Source organism: Rhamphochromis longiceps, linkage group LG15, assembly GCF_057381845.1.
Source record: "Rhamphochromis longiceps isolate RC_006_pf linkage group LG15, R_longiceps_female_GT1.1, whole genome shotgun sequence".
Taxonomy (NCBI): domain Eukaryota; kingdom Metazoa; phylum Chordata; class Actinopteri; order Cichliformes; family Cichlidae; genus Rhamphochromis; species Rhamphochromis longiceps.
In genome coordinates, this window is record NC_140571.1 from 21177461 (window position 1) to 21196638 (window position 19178).

The 19178-nt window shown below is 40.4% G+C and overlaps 1 protein-coding gene and 1 non-coding gene across 2 annotated transcripts; one reads left to right on the forward strand and one right to left on the reverse strand.

Annotated features, from left to right (window-relative positions):
• The first annotated feature begins 298 nt into the window (after positions 1 to 298).
• On the forward strand, positions 299 to 381 carry trnal-cag (transfer RNA leucine (anticodon CAG)). The gene has a single exon. It is a non-coding gene; the product is annotated as a tRNA-Leu (tRNA).
• Positions 382 to 840: 459 nt separating this feature from the next.
• On the reverse strand, positions 841 to 17780 carry tdrd15 (tudor domain containing 15). Its single transcript, XM_085382313.1, has 4 exons — positions 17652 to 17780; positions 8247 to 8316; positions 1534 to 6969; positions 841 to 1296 (listed from the first exon to the last, which is right to left on the reverse strand). The coding sequence occupies exons 2-4, from the start codon at positions 8276 to 8278 to the stop codon at positions 1185 to 1187; spliced, it is 5580 nt and encodes a 1859-aa protein (XP_085238439.1). The 5' UTR covers positions 8279 to 8316; positions 17652 to 17780; the 3' UTR covers positions 841 to 1184.
• Positions 17781 to 19178: the final 1398 nt, after the last annotated feature.

Below are 19178 nucleotides of genomic sequence, written 5' to 3' on the forward strand. Positions count from 1 at the left end.
TAAAGACCGGAAAAACACGTCTCTGTGTAGAGATTATGAGCGACAGGAGTAAATACGTTTAATATAATCATCTTTGTTTGTTGAAATATATTATGAAAACATGTAACTTTTTTACCGCGTTTGTAACAGAAAACGAACATGGCGACGGTTTATTTCTGTAACGTTAACCCGCGCCAGTGTCCTCTCTCTGGAGATCTATTTAGAAATATGACACAGAATACACACAGAACATTATCAGTACGACCGTGACGGTATACACAGGCTTTATGACTAAGTCTTTTTTCCCGGGTTCCTAGACGTCAGGATGGCCGAGCGGTCTAAGGCGCTGCGTTCAGGTCGCAGTCTCCCCTGGAGGCGTGGGTTCGAATCCCACTTCTGACAGTATTTTTTTTTTTCTTCCTTCCTTCCCATCATCGCCACAAAATGTTTTCATTACTGTTCTTATCATCAATTTTCACAACGTGATCACTCCAAACTAATTACATTTATTATTGGCTGCAGTTGTGGACTTAAATATACTCATGAAAATAATAACGGGATGTACTGTACTTTGTGGTATAATGCCACTTTTATGTAAAATATACTATTTAAAGATAAATGTACATCTCTTTCAGCTGCATTTATTTCTTTGACTCTTTTTGGACAGAAAAAGAAAGTTTGTTCCTAGCAGCACTGCCTCATTGAGGAGCTTATAAAAAAGAAATCTTGGCTTGACAGCACCATCAAGTGGAACATGTGTGCAGGTCATAAATTTAAAAAAAAACAAACCCTAAATTCCTTAAACACACAAGTGACTGATTGCTGACTAAGACAACAAACAACGTGAGACCAAAAGAACAATCAGTAAAGATTTTATTTTTCACAATGTGGCCTTGACTCAAAACGTATTTAAAATATAAAAAGAAAAGTGTCAGAAGTGCTGACAAGGTAGTGACAATATTTTGTCTTAATCAGGCAATTACTTTTTATTTTAAGTTTTAGATATTTGAAAGTATGTGAAATTTAATAACAAAAATATCTTTTGGTACTACATGTTTAGTCAAAATGATCAGAAACAGAAATTAGAACCAATATAATATTTTTCACACAAACAGCTGTTTAACATAAAGAACTGTTTAAATTCCTTAAACATCCACAAAATTTTTGTGAACAAGCCCAAACTTATTCTGAGTGACATCGTCCCCTCACATCCCCCAGTGGACTCGAGCTTCACAAGAACCTTCCTCTTCTGGCCCACACTGCTCCTCACTGTGAAGGACCTGGGAATGAGCTCTAAAGGGGCTTTGCTCCAGGAACCTGAAAGTGCCAGAGGTTAAGCACAAAAAATGTGATATTTATCTCACAAATCCACACACATTTCATTGTTCTTTCATTCATTTATTCACCGACTAAAGCACAACTGATATATACTACACTAAGAATACTGAATCGTGGATTTGAAGTCATTAAAAAAACATATCAAAGGACTAAATATGTGCTTATTTTGATCACTTCTAATACACTTTCAGTCAGATTTTAAATTATAAAGCATACCTGAGTCCTAGCATGACATCCACATAGCTGGCATGTCCAGCATCCACCAGCTCCTTGGCAACATGGACACCATCTACAAGAATGTCCACCTTCCAGTGTGTGTTTGACACAAACTCTATGAAGAAGATCTGGAGGTTCTTCCCATACAAACATTGCTGGAAGAAGACCACCGCCTCATCAGGCCACTGATCATCCAATCCAGCTGGCTTCACACCTCTCAGGATGCAGGAATAAGTGACCTTTGGGAGGGTTGTTATCTTGTCTGGAAGGTCATCCAGCTCAACTGACACTTTGTTTGTTACAAGAAGAAAATCCTCTAGAGACACACAGAAGTCAGAAGGCGTCTTAACTGCAGCAGCAAAGCCAGAATATAATTTGTCCATTTGAACTGGAGCAAAGGCAAGCCGCTGAGGAGGGCTGGTCTCCACGGTTGGTCCTTTTTCAGTGCCTCCATTGTGCTGCAGTGACACAACTTGATGCAACATGAGAAACAGTTTGTTTATGATTATTTCAACCATCCAGAGGCTATCCGCTTCAGAATAACGCACAAAAATCAACTTGACTTCTTTGCCTATCAAGGGTTTCAGAGTTTCACACCAGTGTCTGTGATCATCGTCCTTCTCAGTGAACCCAAGACTGTTCATCTTGCACAGCACTGCAAGGTTTGGGAATTTCAACAGGTCACTACACTGCTGTCGAATTGAACCAATTGGGATTTCCACTGTTATTCCGTGATCCACCAGGAAAACATTGACATTTTCATCACTCAGGTGCTGAACTATGGCTCTGTGCCACTTGTTGTGACTCTGGACTTGAACTAAGCACTTGAGGCCTTGTTTGATATCCTCTCTTGCTACCATCTTGCACTTGACCAGGCTATCTGCAATGTGACTTTCCAATGCAGTGAGACAGTCACTGGTCCTAAGAAGTCTTACATAAAAGCAGCCATTACTCTGGACCGACAAAAGCATTCCATTCTCTGAGTCTCTGGCTTGAATAGATGGGGTAAGGGATGCATTTCCAAATCTCTTTGTCGTCTTACTCTTGCTACTCTTGACTCTTATCCTGTGATACCTGTGAATTTTCATCCTCATCGGCACTAACACCTTAACAGATGGTGGTTTAGGCGTGAATGTTTCACCTTTGACAGTAGCCATCTTTCTTTCAGACCTTATTTCATTCTTGCATGCTTCATCTCTTTGGTTATTCTGTTTGTGGGACCTCAATTTCTCATTAGCTTCAGAATTAGGAGACTCATCCTCCCTTTCAGTTACAGGTCCTGCATCAAGAACCTTAATCTTTATGTCCCACTTGGTTCCACATTGCTCTATGAACTCAACCATCAGTGGCTTCTCCATTACTGCATCAGTGAAAGCCACATCATTTCTGAATGTGCTTGGATCCAGCAGCGAGCATGGTATACTGAATCTCGGATGTGACAGATGCTCCTTTGGTATAGAGAAGATCTTTTTCTTCTCAACGACTGCCGAGTTTCCATAGTCCACAAACTCAACTTTGAAACACGAATTGCCTGCAAAGTTCTTCACAACTGAACGATAAAGGGCACCGTCCTCCTCAAACTCAGCCAAAACAATGTCATTGATTCTTAAGGTTGTAGGCATCTTCAAGGATTCTCTGAGGGTACCTGAGTTGAGAGCTTCACCCATTTTCAAGATTGCAGGTTCATCCTCTGACAGCTGAAGAAAAAAGCTGTAAATGGAGTCTGTGTGGGAAACAAAACACTTTGCCCTAAAGCCTGCACATATCTTCTTGTCAGGCAGCAGTTGGGGTATTTCTTTTGCCTCTTTCTGTTGGGCTTGCTTCTGTTTCTGTCTTTGTTGTTTCACTTGATTGTTCTGCGATTTCACAGAGGCCCGGGTGTTCAATGTGCCCTCATTCTGTGTTCTCACTCTTGTGTTCTTGCTTTGAGTTCTCCCACCAACAAGGCTTTTTGTGTTTTCTTTCTTTTTAGTACCTCTGTGGACAGTGGACAATGTCGAAAGATTTGAATACACGCTAGGATGACTCTTGCTTTTTAACGAAGACTTTGTGTTTCGTTTGCAGGAGGTTTTCTGTTTTCTGTTGATCATCTCAAATCTAACAGCAGTCTTGGGTTTACATGAAAGACTGAGAATGAGCTCCTTCAACTTCTCATTGATGTTCATGTCTCCATCAAATAATTCGACATCAAATGAACCATCTTCATTCTTTCCAAGTATGACAGCTTTCACTTGCTTGTTGAGAACTGCACTACTGAGCCACTCCTTAACATCTGCATACACATCTTTCTTGGACACTGAATGGAGACAACATCTCACGGCTTGCATGGGGGTGTACAACAAATCTGATGAGTCTCTCGGGATGAACATGACTTTGGTCTTCTCTGATATGCTTGTGTTTCCATAGTCCACAAAAAACACACTGAAATGCAGAGGTGAATGAATAGGATGCACTACACCGCGGTACCACTTGCCATCAAAGTATTTTGCCAGGCACAGTTTGCTTACAACAGCTCTTGTAACAACTTGCATCATGTGTTTACTCTCCTCTGAGATTTTCTCCTCAAGCTCAACAATAATGTCAGTGTTTCTTTCAAGATGGCAGTAGACCTCCCACTGACTGTTAACGTAGGTGACATACATTTGTTCCTCATTTCCTGGGTGTAGATCATGTGAAGAGTAGATAAAAGATTCCGGAAACGCTGCTTGCTGTTGCCTTGTTGACGCCGTCACTCGTGTTGCCAGACCTTGTTCTGTGAACGTATCTGTCACACTCTGCTGGGTTTGGCTGTTGTAGAGATCAACAACATTGCACAGCCCCTTGTTTTTCACATATAACTGGGAGACAACTTTACATTTTAGAGCTCCAGTGCTGCTGAAGACAAAATCTTTCAGCAACCTACAGCCTTCTGGACTCCAATTCCCAGAGTTCTTAGGGTCAGCAGGTTCAATTAAGTTGTAAAGGCTGCACCTGAAAGCTTGTTCTTCCAAATAAAGAAATTCTGGCATTATTGCTTGAAGAATGTGTTCACTGACTTGGACAGTATTCCCATAATCAACCAACGTTACTGTGACATTGTCTCTCTGTTTTGCAGTGATTAAGGCCCTGTACCATCGTCCATCTTGAGGTGACTTGGCAATGCAGCATGAATCTCCTGACTCTAGGGGAACCCAATGAGTTGAATAATACTGCTGAAGTTTATCCATCAGTTCTTCCAAAGCTGGAACCATGTCTTGAGGCTGGCACCAGAAATCTGATGGAGAGCTGATATAAGAGCAGTTCACAGTCAACTCACACCCAGGCTTGATATTTAACAGCTTGATGCTAGCAAGAAGTTGAGCTTTCTCAGGTTCATTATTCGATGCATTCTCTTCTTCCTTAAAAATCTTCCATTGCTCCTTATCCTCAGCGATGTTTGTTTTCACATTACTTTGGAGGCACCTTGTCTTTTCTGTCCTTTTTTGGTCCAAGTGCCCTTTCGGAATGTATTCAGCCTGCTTGGAAGAGACCAGGAGCTCAGTAATACTCTGATTGTTGCCACTTCCCATCTCAAAAAGGTCAACAACAAATTTGTTTTTTCTCATTTGTACGACATGGACTAGCAAGGCTTTGTTTGACACAGCTCTTCTGAAGAAATCAGAGGCTGAACTTGTCCAGATGTCTTCAACAGGAAAAACATTCGAAAGAGTACAACAAATGGCAAATGCCGCCTTGCAGGCAAATGACTCAGGAATATTCTTGATCAGCATGTGTGGCACTTTCTCAGTGTTCCCAAAATCGATGAACAAAACTTCAGCTCCGTGCTTAAGAGTGTCTGTCACTACACCCCTGTAAAAATGCATGTCTCCCTCATAAACCGCACAGCACAGTGTTCCAAGCTTAGGATTTAACAGTACGTCTTCATCCAGCTTCACGTGTTCGAAGTGTTCTGCCATCTTTGACATCATTTCTTCAAACTCCTCATTGCGTTTTTGTGTTCTAATCCAGAAATGGTTTGGATTTTGGACATGTTCAACATAGCCCACAAACACGGAGTCTACCTGCACCTCTTCTACCTTCAGCGTTTGCTCCAGTGTTTCGCCCATGATTGTTTCATGGTACAAGAAGCCACCCTGTTCTTCAGCCTCAGAAACGGACTCAACCTTCATGACTGGACACTTTCTGACAGGCTCCGGCTCTTCCACACCTTCATCTTCAGCACTAATTATAGTGACACAGTACAGGTGGTGTTCTTCATCGTATCTAGTGATCTCCACGTGTAATCGTCCTCCAAGTAAGCCTGATTTCAGGAGACACAACTGCTGAGTTTTGATGGCCTTATCCTCATCACTCAGGCATGCCAGAGAGCAAGGGAATGCCATAATTGGCGTTGAATACAATTCAGGTGCCAACCTGTGGATGTTTTCAACTTTGACGGATTCAACGAATCCGTAGTCAACAAACGAGACTCTAACCCAAGAACTGCCTGGGAGAAACTGCACCAAACCTCTGTACCATCTCCCATCTTTGCTTTTAGCTGAGGACAATAAACCCAGGTTCTCTGGAGTCATCTGAGAACTTTCTTTAGGTCTGCATTCACATGATGCAGCTAACTTCTTTGACATTTCCCAGAGCTCTGCTTCCACACTGGCCATCTGACAGTAAAACAACCCAGGGCTGACAGCGGCAGTTACTCTCACTTTAGCTTGTGTCCCACAACACAAGGCTGGTCCATAGAGTGAAAAAATGCCTTCATATCCCTGCAAACCTGGTGGTTTAAAACAAACTTCTTGTCCCCTTGGCTTTTCAATGAGTAAGTCAGGAACCGGCTCTATTTTCTGTTTGAGAGGCATCTCTGTAAGCATCTCTACCAAGAAGAGAAATGTATCAGTGTCCACATATCTCCCAAAGCCATGTGTAACTAAGCCGGTGTTGACGTCAGGGACTTCTAGTAGGAGGACTTTGTGGGGAAGCAGTGCTTGAATGTAACCGTTGATATTTCTGCCGATCAGGCTTGAGAAAAACTCCTCAACCACAGAGTGAGAACAACTCTGAAGAAGCAGCACATTAGCAAGAAAACCACAAACTATTTTCGGAGGCAGGATGAACAGGTCATTTGAACAGGAAGAAACGTTTGTGGCACTGACAGTCAACACGTTTCCGTGATCAATGAGGAAAACATCAAAGAGGTTGTCCCGTCGTTTCTGAACTCTTCCTCTGTACCAGCGAGCTGAAGTCAAATCTTCCACGAGGCAAAACTCTCCAATATCCACTTCAGCTTTAGTCTTTGGTACATTCTGTATTTCTCCCTGCAAGATACTATAGTCAAGTTCACATATGGTGAGGTACTGTCCCTGGAAGTGTATCAGGATTGCTTCAGGGTTCCAGTCCAAGTGAGTTAACTTGAGGTCCACTGGCCAAAGGGCGCATGGTGCGGATGGGGATAAATCTTGAGACCTGCAAAGTAAAATGGCTTTCATTATCAACAATAGTTCATACAAGTACAGATTAAATGGTTACTTTGTATAGCATTTATATTCATGTTTTATGTATTATTTATATATGCCAATTCATTGAAATGTTAAAATGCGAGGAGTCAAAATCACTCTGATATTCCATACCAAAATCTCATTTCCCAATATCTAATAATGAAATGTATCAAAGTATATTACATTTTATGGAAACTCTATAAATGACTAGTTTATTAATAGTGCTAGTTTATATAAAAACCACATTAAAGATTTTTTTTAATTATAAGCTCAAAGATGAATGGTGCTAATCCATATGTGATTACTTTTCTCCTTTTACACAGAACTATTGGGAAATGTTCTCTGGTCCACGTCAGACTTCTCATAACCAAACCACATGCGTGCTACAAAGAGACGCCCTCATTTACAAACAAGCTCCTCGATTTGTCTCGACTGGTCTTTGTCCTGCCTCTGTCTCACCTTTACTCACCATGCTTATATTCACATTCCTGATTGCTTCTAATCATCCAAATGATGAAAACAATATTGCCATAAACAACAGAGCATAACTTGAAACAACAGATGTTTTTATTTGAGATCCAATATCTGGGACTAATATCACTGAAATTGTGACTCAAAAGCCTGGATTTGACTTTCTGCCTTTATTACACCATGTATTAGTAGCAGTGCATCGTTATGTCATGCCTCGTAAAGTTTTGCATGGCTTATACGACTTAAAAGCCCTAACAATGACAATCCCTTCTCTATCAGCTTCTTTTTTTTCTCTCAGTGTAGCACAATGCTCCTTATATCTGAAATTCTGTTTCAGAAATTTGTGCAATTGAAAGGCTGAACAATTTAGCTTTGCCATTTTCCTGAAGCTAATTAACAAAGAAGAAAACATTATAAAACATCAAAAAAATATGTTCTTTTAAATACCCAGAATTTTCCAAACTGTGTATCCCCTGCATAGGAGCATGAAGTCAGATATAATACTTTTACATAATGGTTTTACACATTTGTGATGCACTTTAGAAAGAAGTATAAAGATCTGGTTTTCACGAGATATAAAGAAGAGATAGCTGTTGAATTTCAGTGATTTTGTTAGCCGTGGCTTCACTACATGATATTGTAGCGCGTTTTGCTTTATTTTGTACAGAATTTTTATATTATAATTTTTTTTCTTTTTTTCCTCTAAATGATTTTCTGCATATTGTCTATGTGATCAAAATAAATAGAAAAAGAAACAGAAAAGCACATTCTTACCTTTCAAGATCAGATCCCAGTGTGGACTGCATGGCAGCAGAATAAGGAACAATTGCATCCCAAAATAAACCTGTAGGGAGGGGAAAAAAAGTCTTAATTCGACAACTAATATATGATTTAAAGCCAGGCTTCTGAGGTTATTATCAGGTACAGGTGTGTGTGTGTGTATATATATATATATATATATATATATATATATATATATTTATTAGGGGTGCAACGATACTCGTATCGATATTGAACCGTTCGATACAGTGCTTTCGGTTCGGTACGCATATGTATTGAACAAATTTCTTAATTTGTTTTTTCAACTTCTCTTCTGACGATGCTGTCTGTGTTGAGAGCTCAGTGGATCTGCGTTCGACTACTCCGCCTAGGCTGCACTGTCGAGCGCAGATCCACTGAGCGAAGGGCAAGCTAGCAAGACAGAAGCTAAGCTTGTTGCAACATGGCAAATTGAACCTCCCCCACCCTCATTCAGATCTGGCGTTTGGAACTATTTTGGTTTTCATGTGACGCATGACCCTGATGGACAAAAGTAAAACAGTATGTCGGATGTGCCACGCAATGCACATGGTGGGAATTAGTGTGTTAGCGCAGTTAGCTCGTTAACGTGTTGGCCGTCTAGCCCCATGCACGGGGCGATCAGGGGTAGCTCGTTAACGGAGATTTGCCGTGTTGTGGCGTTAAGGTCATTTCAATGAGATTAACCTGAAAGCACTAGTGGGAACACAACGAATATGACTGCACATTTACGCCGACATCATCCTAGTGCAAAGACAAGTGGAAGCAGACAAAAACAATAAGCACGCATGCTACAAACTTTACCCGAGTCATTTAGACATCCGTTAGCACATGATTCTCCTTATGGGGACCTGATATGTTTAATATGCTGCTGAGAATATAGCCCAGAAGAAGCGGATAGTATAGCTTTTATTTTGGAAAGAGCCATTTCTCTGTAATAAACTCTCTTTTCCAAAGATGAGTGATTCCTCAATCAGATACAGGGCTCGCAATATCGCTATCCCGACGTCCCGGGGCTAGCGATTCTTCCAGTCGGGCTACCAAAATCTATCTCTGCCCTGCCCGTCGGGCTATCGTAGGAAGGAAAAATATATGTCAATGCTTTTGCATTCTTTCGGAAATGTAGCTGGGTAATTATGTCATTGGCATCGGTGAGCCACTGTCAATATGTGACATATTGAAATCGCGTTTGAATTTGCGCTTGTTTTTTTGCTTTCACTTTGCAATCGTGCGAACTGTGTATAAAGAGCGACAGCACTGATCTGTGAGTGATGATAATTTGTGCACCAATTCCTCTGACATCGTCTTATTAATCGTTAGCTTACTATGCAAACATGACAAGTGAAATCTCCCGCAGCAAGCTTAAACATGTGAGAGGTTGATCGCGCAGAGAATCGCTGAGCTTATGTGAGTCCGTGTGTAAAAGCATTTCAGTTCTGCTGAGCCAAATAAGACAGGTCAGGGTGAAGAAGTGACAGCCAAAGAAAAGCTTACCACAAAACAGAGAAGTTATGACAAATCAGACTATAAGGCAAAAAGAAAGTGCAGCTTTATGGTTTCATGGACAAACCTGAAGGGGTTAACTGTATTAATATTTAAACCCAGGTTTCACTGACTTCAAGGGTCTCACTTGTGACAGCGTTCATCAGATATCTCATGTTTACCTTTTTCCTGCTCTGCTTCTGTGTACACACACACACACGAATGAATATATATATATATATATATATATATATATATATATATATATATATATATATATATATATATATATTCCACACCTTTTTTAAAGAGCTGAGCAAATTTCACAAACCAATGTCAATGCAAGAGCCCCCCCTGCTGTCTGATAAAGTGATTTACAATATTTGGGATAGTAATAGTTGGGAGACACAGCAAACCTGGCAGTAACATGATGTGTCATCATGCAGGAGCAGGACTATCTGTGCAACCTCTGTAAGGGTCTAAGTATCAACTCGTGCTACAATCAGTGACACTGACTCTGATTAAAAAGTATTCCTTTGAGTTTTTTGAGCAGTGTACATGAAACTAATGTTTTTTAAAGTCAAGTCTGATCTCAGAGCAAAGTAAATCATTTACCAGCCTACATCTATGATCTGCGACAGCCCTATGTCCCTAGCAGGTCCCTGAGGTCATCTGATCAGGGCTTACTTGCTATAAAACGGACTAAGATGAGAAATAAGGGTGATAGAGCTTTTGCCACTGTGGCCTCTAGACTGTGGAACTCTCTCCCCCAAACCTTAAGAACTGTGGACTCAGTAGCTGTTTTTAAAAAAACAACTCAAAACTTTAAAACTTTTGGTTAACTTTTGCCTGTTTTATATTGTCTGTTTTACCTTTTTATGGCTTGTTATCTTATGTGCAGCACTTTCTGACACTGTGTAGAAAGGTGCTGTATAAATAAAATTGTATTTATTTATTTAGGGGTAGGCAACCTTTCTGATGGCGAGTGCCATTTAAAATTTCCTCAAGTCAGTGTGCCATATGATTGCATTAGCAATAAATTTAATAACGCTCTATATGAACAGTTATACAATATATGGAACCACTTCATAGAATTATTTGTTCGCAGATGTTGGCAGCTATCAGTGAATAGTTATCAGCTGTTTTGAAACAAAAAAAAGACACTTTTTATCCATAACAAGAACTCCATAACAGCAAAGGGTCTGTACAACAGAAAATACAAATGCTATTTATGGTCTCCTCACAACAATGATAAGAAAAATAAACTAAGCCAATATGGCATGTTTGTTAATACAGAGACACACATGTTAACCTGATCTCTGGTCTCCCACTCAGAGACACAGGTCTCCGAGTGTCCAGCATTCAGACGGCTACCTGAGGAAAGAAAATCTGCTCACACAGATATTTAGAGCCAAATACTGTCAATAATGCCTCTGCAATGTTCTGAAGACAGTTAAACTTGTCAGGTAGTGATGTCCAGCAGGTGAAAATGCAAGCTCCATGAACACGCACAGCTGTGGATTAGAGCTGCTTTGATGTCACATTAACTGGTATTAACTCAGCCAGTTAATGCGAGACAAATCCAGCTGCTCATTAAAGATTTCTGGTTTGATCAGAAAATAAAACATTGGTCCAAACACCTGAAAGTCCCAAAAACGCATTGTGTCTCAAGTCTAGGGCTGTGCGATATGACCAAAATCTCATATCCCGATATCAGAATTCTATCGTCCGATAATGATATAAATCACAAAAATTTTCTGTAAATTCCGTGAATCTCGGGCAGCTCGACTTGCGTGAAGTGTTTCCAGCTGGGCGTGCTTTACCCGGAGTCGAGTGTTTTAACCGATGCATGAAGCTATACATCTATAGACATAAGTTGTAACGGCCGCCGTTTTCTTTGTGAGTATTTATTACACGGCGTGCTGCGGGTTGCCTGTTCTAACGTTTGAGTCTAAGGTTTATTTTTTAGCACCTGGGCCCTATTTCAGGAAGCCAGTTTAGAAAACTCAGAGTGAAAAACGATAAACGGGGTTGAGTAACCCCGAACTGTCCAACTCGGAATATTCGGTTTCAGAAAGGCTGATAACAATTAGTTCAATCAACGCGGAGTTGCTTTAACCCCAAGTTAAGAGCGCGCACGAGGATACATAAAGCCCTGATTAGTGGAGCACAGTCACCATGGAGATGGAGGGAAAGAAGGCGCGGTCAATGTATTTTACAGCGCTTGAGGCCGAAATTCTGATGGCAGTATATGCCGATAACATGCAAATTCTGCGGAAAAAAAGTAACACAGCCTCAGCTGCAAAACAAAGGGAGCATGCATGGCAAAACATAGTCAATGCGTGAGTGTTAATTTAAACATTGATCTAGGGATTTCCACCCATTTAACACGTTATTTTATTATATTTTATTTTATTTTTTATTTTATACATTTGATTTTGTGATGTGATGTGAGCGCAGGTGCAACCCAACAGGCCCCAAACGTTCCTGGCAGCAAGTAAAAATGAAATATAAAAATATAGTCCAAACAGGTAAGGTTTGTATTATGAGCCATAGTGCTTGGTCTGTTTGTCCGATGTAAATCAATTGCAGTTAGAGGCTACATTAATTTTCTTTCTGTAAGCACTTATTGAAATTATCTGAGCATTACAAGTACATATTTGCTTACTCTGTATGCTCAAATGTGACCCGTTATAGCCAACAGAAAAAAAAGCGGAGGCCGGAAAAACAGGTGGGGGTCCTCCACCACCACCACTCACAGAGCCTGGCCACTTGGCTTCCACATTTGTGATAATGTTGGCAGCATCACATATGATCTTCACAGTGCAGAGAACACAAATTGGCATCCATTACTATAATGAAATAATTTGTTAGTTTGAAATGCTACAGGGAACTATGTACCTGCACATTAATGCTGTGGAAAGACTTCCTGTTCACATAGTCTCCTTCATTTACTGAAGGAGCAATGATTGGAATGTGAGTGCCATCTGTACAGCCAATCACGCCTGGGAACCGTGGGAATAAATGTAAAATTTAAGTAGTAGTCCAAGTATCACCACATCATGAATTAAGTTTTGTTCATCCTGATACCTGCAATTTTGTGGCATCCCTCTTTGATGAATCTTGTGGGTCTATGACCGGGGAACACCACAAACGAGTACAGGAGACGTTTCAGTGCAAATGTAACATTCCTGGCTGCCCGACAGACGGTAGCCTTGGAAACGTGCTCAGCGTCACCAATATTATACAGAAAGCTCCCGTTTGCAAAAAACCGAAGTGCAATACAAATAATATGTACAGAACTGAGAGGATGTCCGCGATGTGTCACATGAGCAATATTAGGCCTGAGGAGGTTATTCAAATAAATTATAGATTGTGCTGAAAAACGGTAACGTTCACACAGGAAATCATCAGGAAATGATAAAATGTCCGAACGCGCTCTAATCACTCTCTCCCGGCGGAGAGCTCTGCGGAGAATTTGGGCTTCAACATCTACTGGCTCTTCAAGGAAGGGGCACGCCATGTCTGACACTTCCTACAGTCAGGTTTCTGACAAAGAGGCGGAGAAGGTCAGGGTTAGTTGAAGTAAACCTGCGAGGGGGCAGGTTAGCTTCACGGAGTGTGTCGTCATAGTGACTCACTCAGAATTAATCTAAACTCGCTTTGTGAAACCGAAAACCCAGAGTTTTCGTTAACTCAGGGTATACTTACTCAGAGTTTGCACTAAACCGGCTTTCTGAAACAGGGCCCAGGCGGCTCTTTTTTACTTCTCATCCGTAAATAATCTGCACTTTCACGTGATTCAGTTTATTTTGAAAAGTCTCAACAGGATCTTGAGCTTTATTGTGAAAGGTTTATGTGGAACATAAACAAGCGGACATGCGAAGGTGTTACCGTCGCTGTTGCTAACGACAACGCATAAAAACAGTTGCTTGTCCGTCTGTAGTGTGGTTATATTAAATATAAAAGAAAGAGAGAACTTTAAGAAATTAATATAGCCACTACAGTGACCATCAAAACGATGAAAAAATATTGCCATAAACAGTTTATTTTGCGACACCACGAAACAAACGATAGCGTAAAATGAAACGATAGACGTTTTTATATCCTCATCCGATATATATCGTTATATCGAACAGCCCTACTCGAGTCTACGGATGTATCCGTGTGTCTCCGTGGTGCTGATGCTGTGCTGAGCGAACAGCTCCTGAAGCTTTTGAAGTGTCAGAATGTGGAAAGCTAACAACGTCCCTCTTACCAGTAGGTGAAGTTATTTTTAGCCGATTACAAGTTGAATCTGGTAGTTGGGGTTGTTAGCTAAGATACCGTCATTAAGAAGAGCCACAACTTATGTGTCTATGCGAGCTGATTTGCGATGTGCACCGCTGGCGCGGCCATTTATTTTTTGATGCACTTTCTCAGATTAATTCACTGCGTGTCGTGCCCAGGGCTGGACTGGGACAAAAAAAACAGCCCGGGCATTTTGACTAGAGACCAGCCCACCAGGTATTAAAGCCATAAAGTCTTTGAATGAAAACAAACGCTGTTGTGACAGTGATGTACGCTGTCTTGTTGGTATATGTATGATTTCTATACATTTTACATCAGATAAAAACTTTGGTTGTAAGCTTCAGATAATTATTTAATAACAGCCAGACATTTTAAATTAGAAAAAGAAAGTATTTCTTTGTGCCCCCCTCTCCCTGTTAATGCCCTACCTGGCCCTCCTGGCAAAACTTTCCTAGACCTGCCCCTGCACAGTTACCAGCTGTCAGCTACTTAGAAAAGGATCCTGGTGTTATTTGTCTCTCAGCAACAGTTCATAACTTCCCTTCAACTCATTCATGTCACCTAAAAGGTAAACCTGTTTCTCCATCACCACACAGCTCTGATGGTTCAGTAAGGACATCTCGTGGTTTCATCTTCATGTTTCCCTCTCACCACATATCTAAACAGACATCATGACCAGCAGCTTTTTTACAGCTGTGGCTCCAGCAAACATCAGCTGATACTAGAAATTAATATTAAATAAATTCTAACAACAGCTGATCAAGCTTAAACGTGCTGCTTTTGTTTAGCGTGACATCTGCTGGTTTCCTCTTTCTGGCGCAAAGTGGGCGATAAACAAACAAGAGAGAAAAGCCGATCAGCTGATCATTGATCAGTTTCATGATTGAAGTAGCAACAGGAGAGGGAAGGGGAGAGGATGAGAGGAGGAGAGGCAGCTGTGCAGCGTAACGACAGAATAAATCCACCTTTGTGTCTTTTTCCATCCTAGACAAACTGCGTCCCTTCTCAGCTCAACACGAAACGCGTAATAATTTCTCTGAATACGAGATGATTCCATCTTTTTACTGGATGCTTGGCAACGCTACTAACTAACCTTATGAATAAAATAAAGTTCACTATCAGTAACATCATAGCACCCACCCAGCTGTATAGAAACTCCGTCATGCTAGCTAGTACACAGTACGAGTTATTGTAACGGACTGTAAAAAGTCAAGACAACGAAAATAAACTCCACCTAAACTTGGTTTATATCTGACCCACATAGACTGCAGGTCATAACTTCTTACCTGAAGTTCAGTTCACCTGACACTCAGACCGGCGGCCGCCTCGAGTCTCTCCTCCTCCTGCCTCCCCTTTCCTCATCCACCTGCTGGCCTCCACCACTTGTTAATTTTACTGAATCTGTGGAAGCTACGCCATAGCCACCACCAAACAACTGAGTTATTTTTACACACCGGCTAGCATCTGGCCAATCCACCACCTCTCATTGTTTATACCGTTACAAAAAATATATATATCATCGGCCACCGAGCAAATGCCCAATGGCCAGTCCAGCTATGGTCGTGCCATCAGTTAACCCTTTGTGTGCCACAGGTTGCCGACCCCTCATTTATAAGTACTTAAAAACACAGGCAGTCAGGGACACTGATCAAAGGATGAGGATGATAACATGGTGAAGATGTGGGTGAGTATTTTAAAAAGAAAATAATTTAAAATTATTAAATCATTTTAAGAGGTAGCTTAGCTGATAAAAATATATAGTATCTGCAAATTTTTGTTTCCCCAGTCTTAAAATTGTAAAATTGTTCCTGCTTTTTCCCCCTCCCGAGTCATTTGTTCAACAAGAAGGGTCCAAGGGTAAATGATGGCTGTAGAGTGAGATTTTTGGGCTCTTGGCAGGTTTAAATTTCTGTTTTTCCCCACTTTGGCAGATGTTGACTTCCCCACACTAGCTTTCCATCCATTAAAAATATTATTTCTTTTTGTGGGAAAAAAATCTTTTTTTTTCTATAGCAAAAAGCTATATAGAAAGAGGCCTCCCTTTAAGGGAGGAAAGACCGCTTGGACTAAGGGAGTCCCTTAATCCAAGCGGTCTTCCCACAACAGTTTCATACTACTACTACTAATACTAATAGTAGTAGTAGTAGTAGTAAATAAAAGCCTTTTATGACAATAAATAGTTTATAGCAGAGAAAGAATTTTTTTTTATCCAGACTAGGGCTGCCACAAACGATTATTTTGATAGTCGACTAGTCACCGATTATTTTTGCGATTAGTCGACTAATCAGATCATCATCCATTAGACGTAAAACTACAGCTTATTGCACCAGCAGCATCTGCTCTTATATAACTATCATTAGCTTACAGCTTTAAGTGTTTAAGGTCTGTGCTAACTAAAAATAAAGACAAGATGATAGTTTATTAAATTTTAATGAAATTTGCAGATTGTTTCGGTGAAGTTTAATAAACTCCTTGCTATCTAAAATATAACAGGACACTGGAGTATATTCTGGAGCATCTCACACTTCTGATAATCAGCTGTCTGCTTGACGTTTATTCAGCTGTGTAAAAACTATAACTTTAATCTCAGACAAACTGATTTACTCAGGAACAAATAAAATACTAAAAAAAAAAAGCCAAACAATAACATTTTAAGTTATCTAAGTGACTCATATATATTTAACCTGAGTAGCGAAAGACGGCGGTGGGTTTGAAAACGATTTGCGGGGAGTCCGGTGTTCTCACGGCGCTAGTGAGCCTAGCCCCCGGCTCGCTAACGAGCTAGTGGGTAACAGATGTCTCCGAAAACGTCGGAGCGCTTTTGAAAATATGTGGTGTCCTGATAAACTGAGCAGATATTTGAGGTTTACACAGCTACATTCTCGCCTGAAAATATGTTAAACGTTTATTTTGTGACCCAGAAAGAATAATAAGAGTAACATTAAAACTAACTAGCTACCGCCATTGTTGGAAACTGCGCTGGGCCGCGCTATGAATTCTGGGACACAGCTGCTTCTTCTTCTTCTTCTTCTTCTTCGGGGTTTAACGGTAGCTGACATCCTTGTACATGCAATGCTGCCATCTTCTGTTTCAGTCCGTTATTACACTCTTAAATCCTGCCACTTATTCCTGCGTCTTTTGTGATCTTACAAAGCTTCAAACGACGCGTCGACTATTAAATCAGTCGTCGACGATTTTGATAGTCGACGTAATCGTGACTAGTCGACAAATCGTGGCAGCCCTAATCCAGACACAACCTTTTCATTTTATTTTTTTAATATCACATATACCGCGGCTAGTTTAGATTTTCGCGATGTAGTGTATATAAACCTTTAATAAAAATGCAATTATTGAATACAGAATCTGACAAACTGTTATTTGCCTACACCTGCAGGATGGGTAAGCGTTTCGGTAAACGGAAAGTGAGCAGAGTGTTTCATGAAAAGGAGTTAGCTTCAGTAGAAGTAGCACAGAGCTAACTATGCTAAGCTACCCTCACAGCTGCGTCTAACGCCTTCCTTGTGCTGGCTCTGATCCCTAATGAGCCCTCCGTGACTAAGAGTACTGGTTAGCTGGTAACACCTGTGTGACTGCAGTTCCCTGGCTCACCTTGAAGTCTCTTTTCTACCTTCTGTCCTGCCTCAGATGTGTAAGGACGGTCCAGGCCGAGAGCACGTGGCTGATCTCATTTCCTGCTGCTGCCGTCTGTCTCGTGCTCCAGGTAAAATCTGTAAAAACATGGCGGCCTGAAGTACGAGATACTTATGCAACAGGTACCATCAACTCCCTGCTCATATAAACAATAGAGGGGAGGGGACATATCTCGACGAGTATTTAAAACGCACACATTTGACCGTCCTAATAAATCCAGGAGGAGACTACTTATGTTGTAATGTTTTATTTTGTTTGTTTTGCTCTTCTTCTACTTCTTTTTTTACATCAATAATACAAGAACAACTTTATTTATCCCAAAATGTGGAAGGCCAGCCTATGATTTAAAAAGGCCTAGTTTAAATAAAGTAGACAATCTCAATAAAAGGACTCAGTGAGTTAGAAAAAAAAGAAGGATACAAAGAACAGGACACAACAAATAAAATAAAAGAGTTCCGTAAATAAAAATCTAAACATAATTACAATAAGGAGTAAGGTGGACACATATCATAATAAGTGTTTTAATAAGTGTGTTTTTTGGTTGTTTTTTGAATGCTCTTCTGCATTCTTTGGCTGCAATGAGTGGATATCTGTTACAATTGACAGCAGTCTGATCCATCTCCTCTCACCTCCGACATGTACAAGTCATTTTCTCCCAGCTCACTGAATATTTTCTTTTAATTCATTCTCTGTAAACCGTAGATATGTCTGCTTGAGCAAATTCCAGTAGATCAGCAGTTTCTGATATACTCAGACCAGTCTGTGAGGCACCCACCGTCAACCGTGTCACACTCAAAATCACTGAAATCAACTTTCTTTCTTTCTTTCTTGCATGCCGTACCTAAATGAGTTGAGTTGCTGCAATGTGACTGGCTGATTAGATATTCATCTCAATGAGCAGATAAACAGAAGTAACTAATGATGTTGTCTGTAAGTTTATTTTTACATTATCCAGAGCCACAGTTATTTGGATGACTTCTGCATGCTGAGGATTTCAAGCATTGTGAATGAATAAAGGTATAAAATTCACTAGAAACTATGGAAATAGCTGAGGGTCAATATGTGCTGGTGGAGGACCTCCAAGTTCCATACTTAATGTGTCTGCTCCAGTGCTCAAGCAGTCTAGACCAGTATATACTGTACATAAATATTGTTATCTATGTGGGAACATCAGTGAACAGTGTAACTAAAGATTAAAGTCATCTTAAAAAGTGGGATCAATAAAAAGTAAGAAGAAAATAACTTTTAGACTGAAAGCTTAACAGTTTAAAGGATATCTTCCCTTTTCTAGAGTAACACTTACAAAAGCGAGCAAAACTATAAACTTAATAAATATGACATGTGTTTAATCATGATGGGTTTTTTTTTAACCTTTGTTGTATTATTTTCAGTGTTGTGGTATAAATTAGTGGATTAATTGATTAGGATGAAGCAAGATTATTTGGCAACGATCTAGCAAATGACCAAATATTACATAGTTGCAGC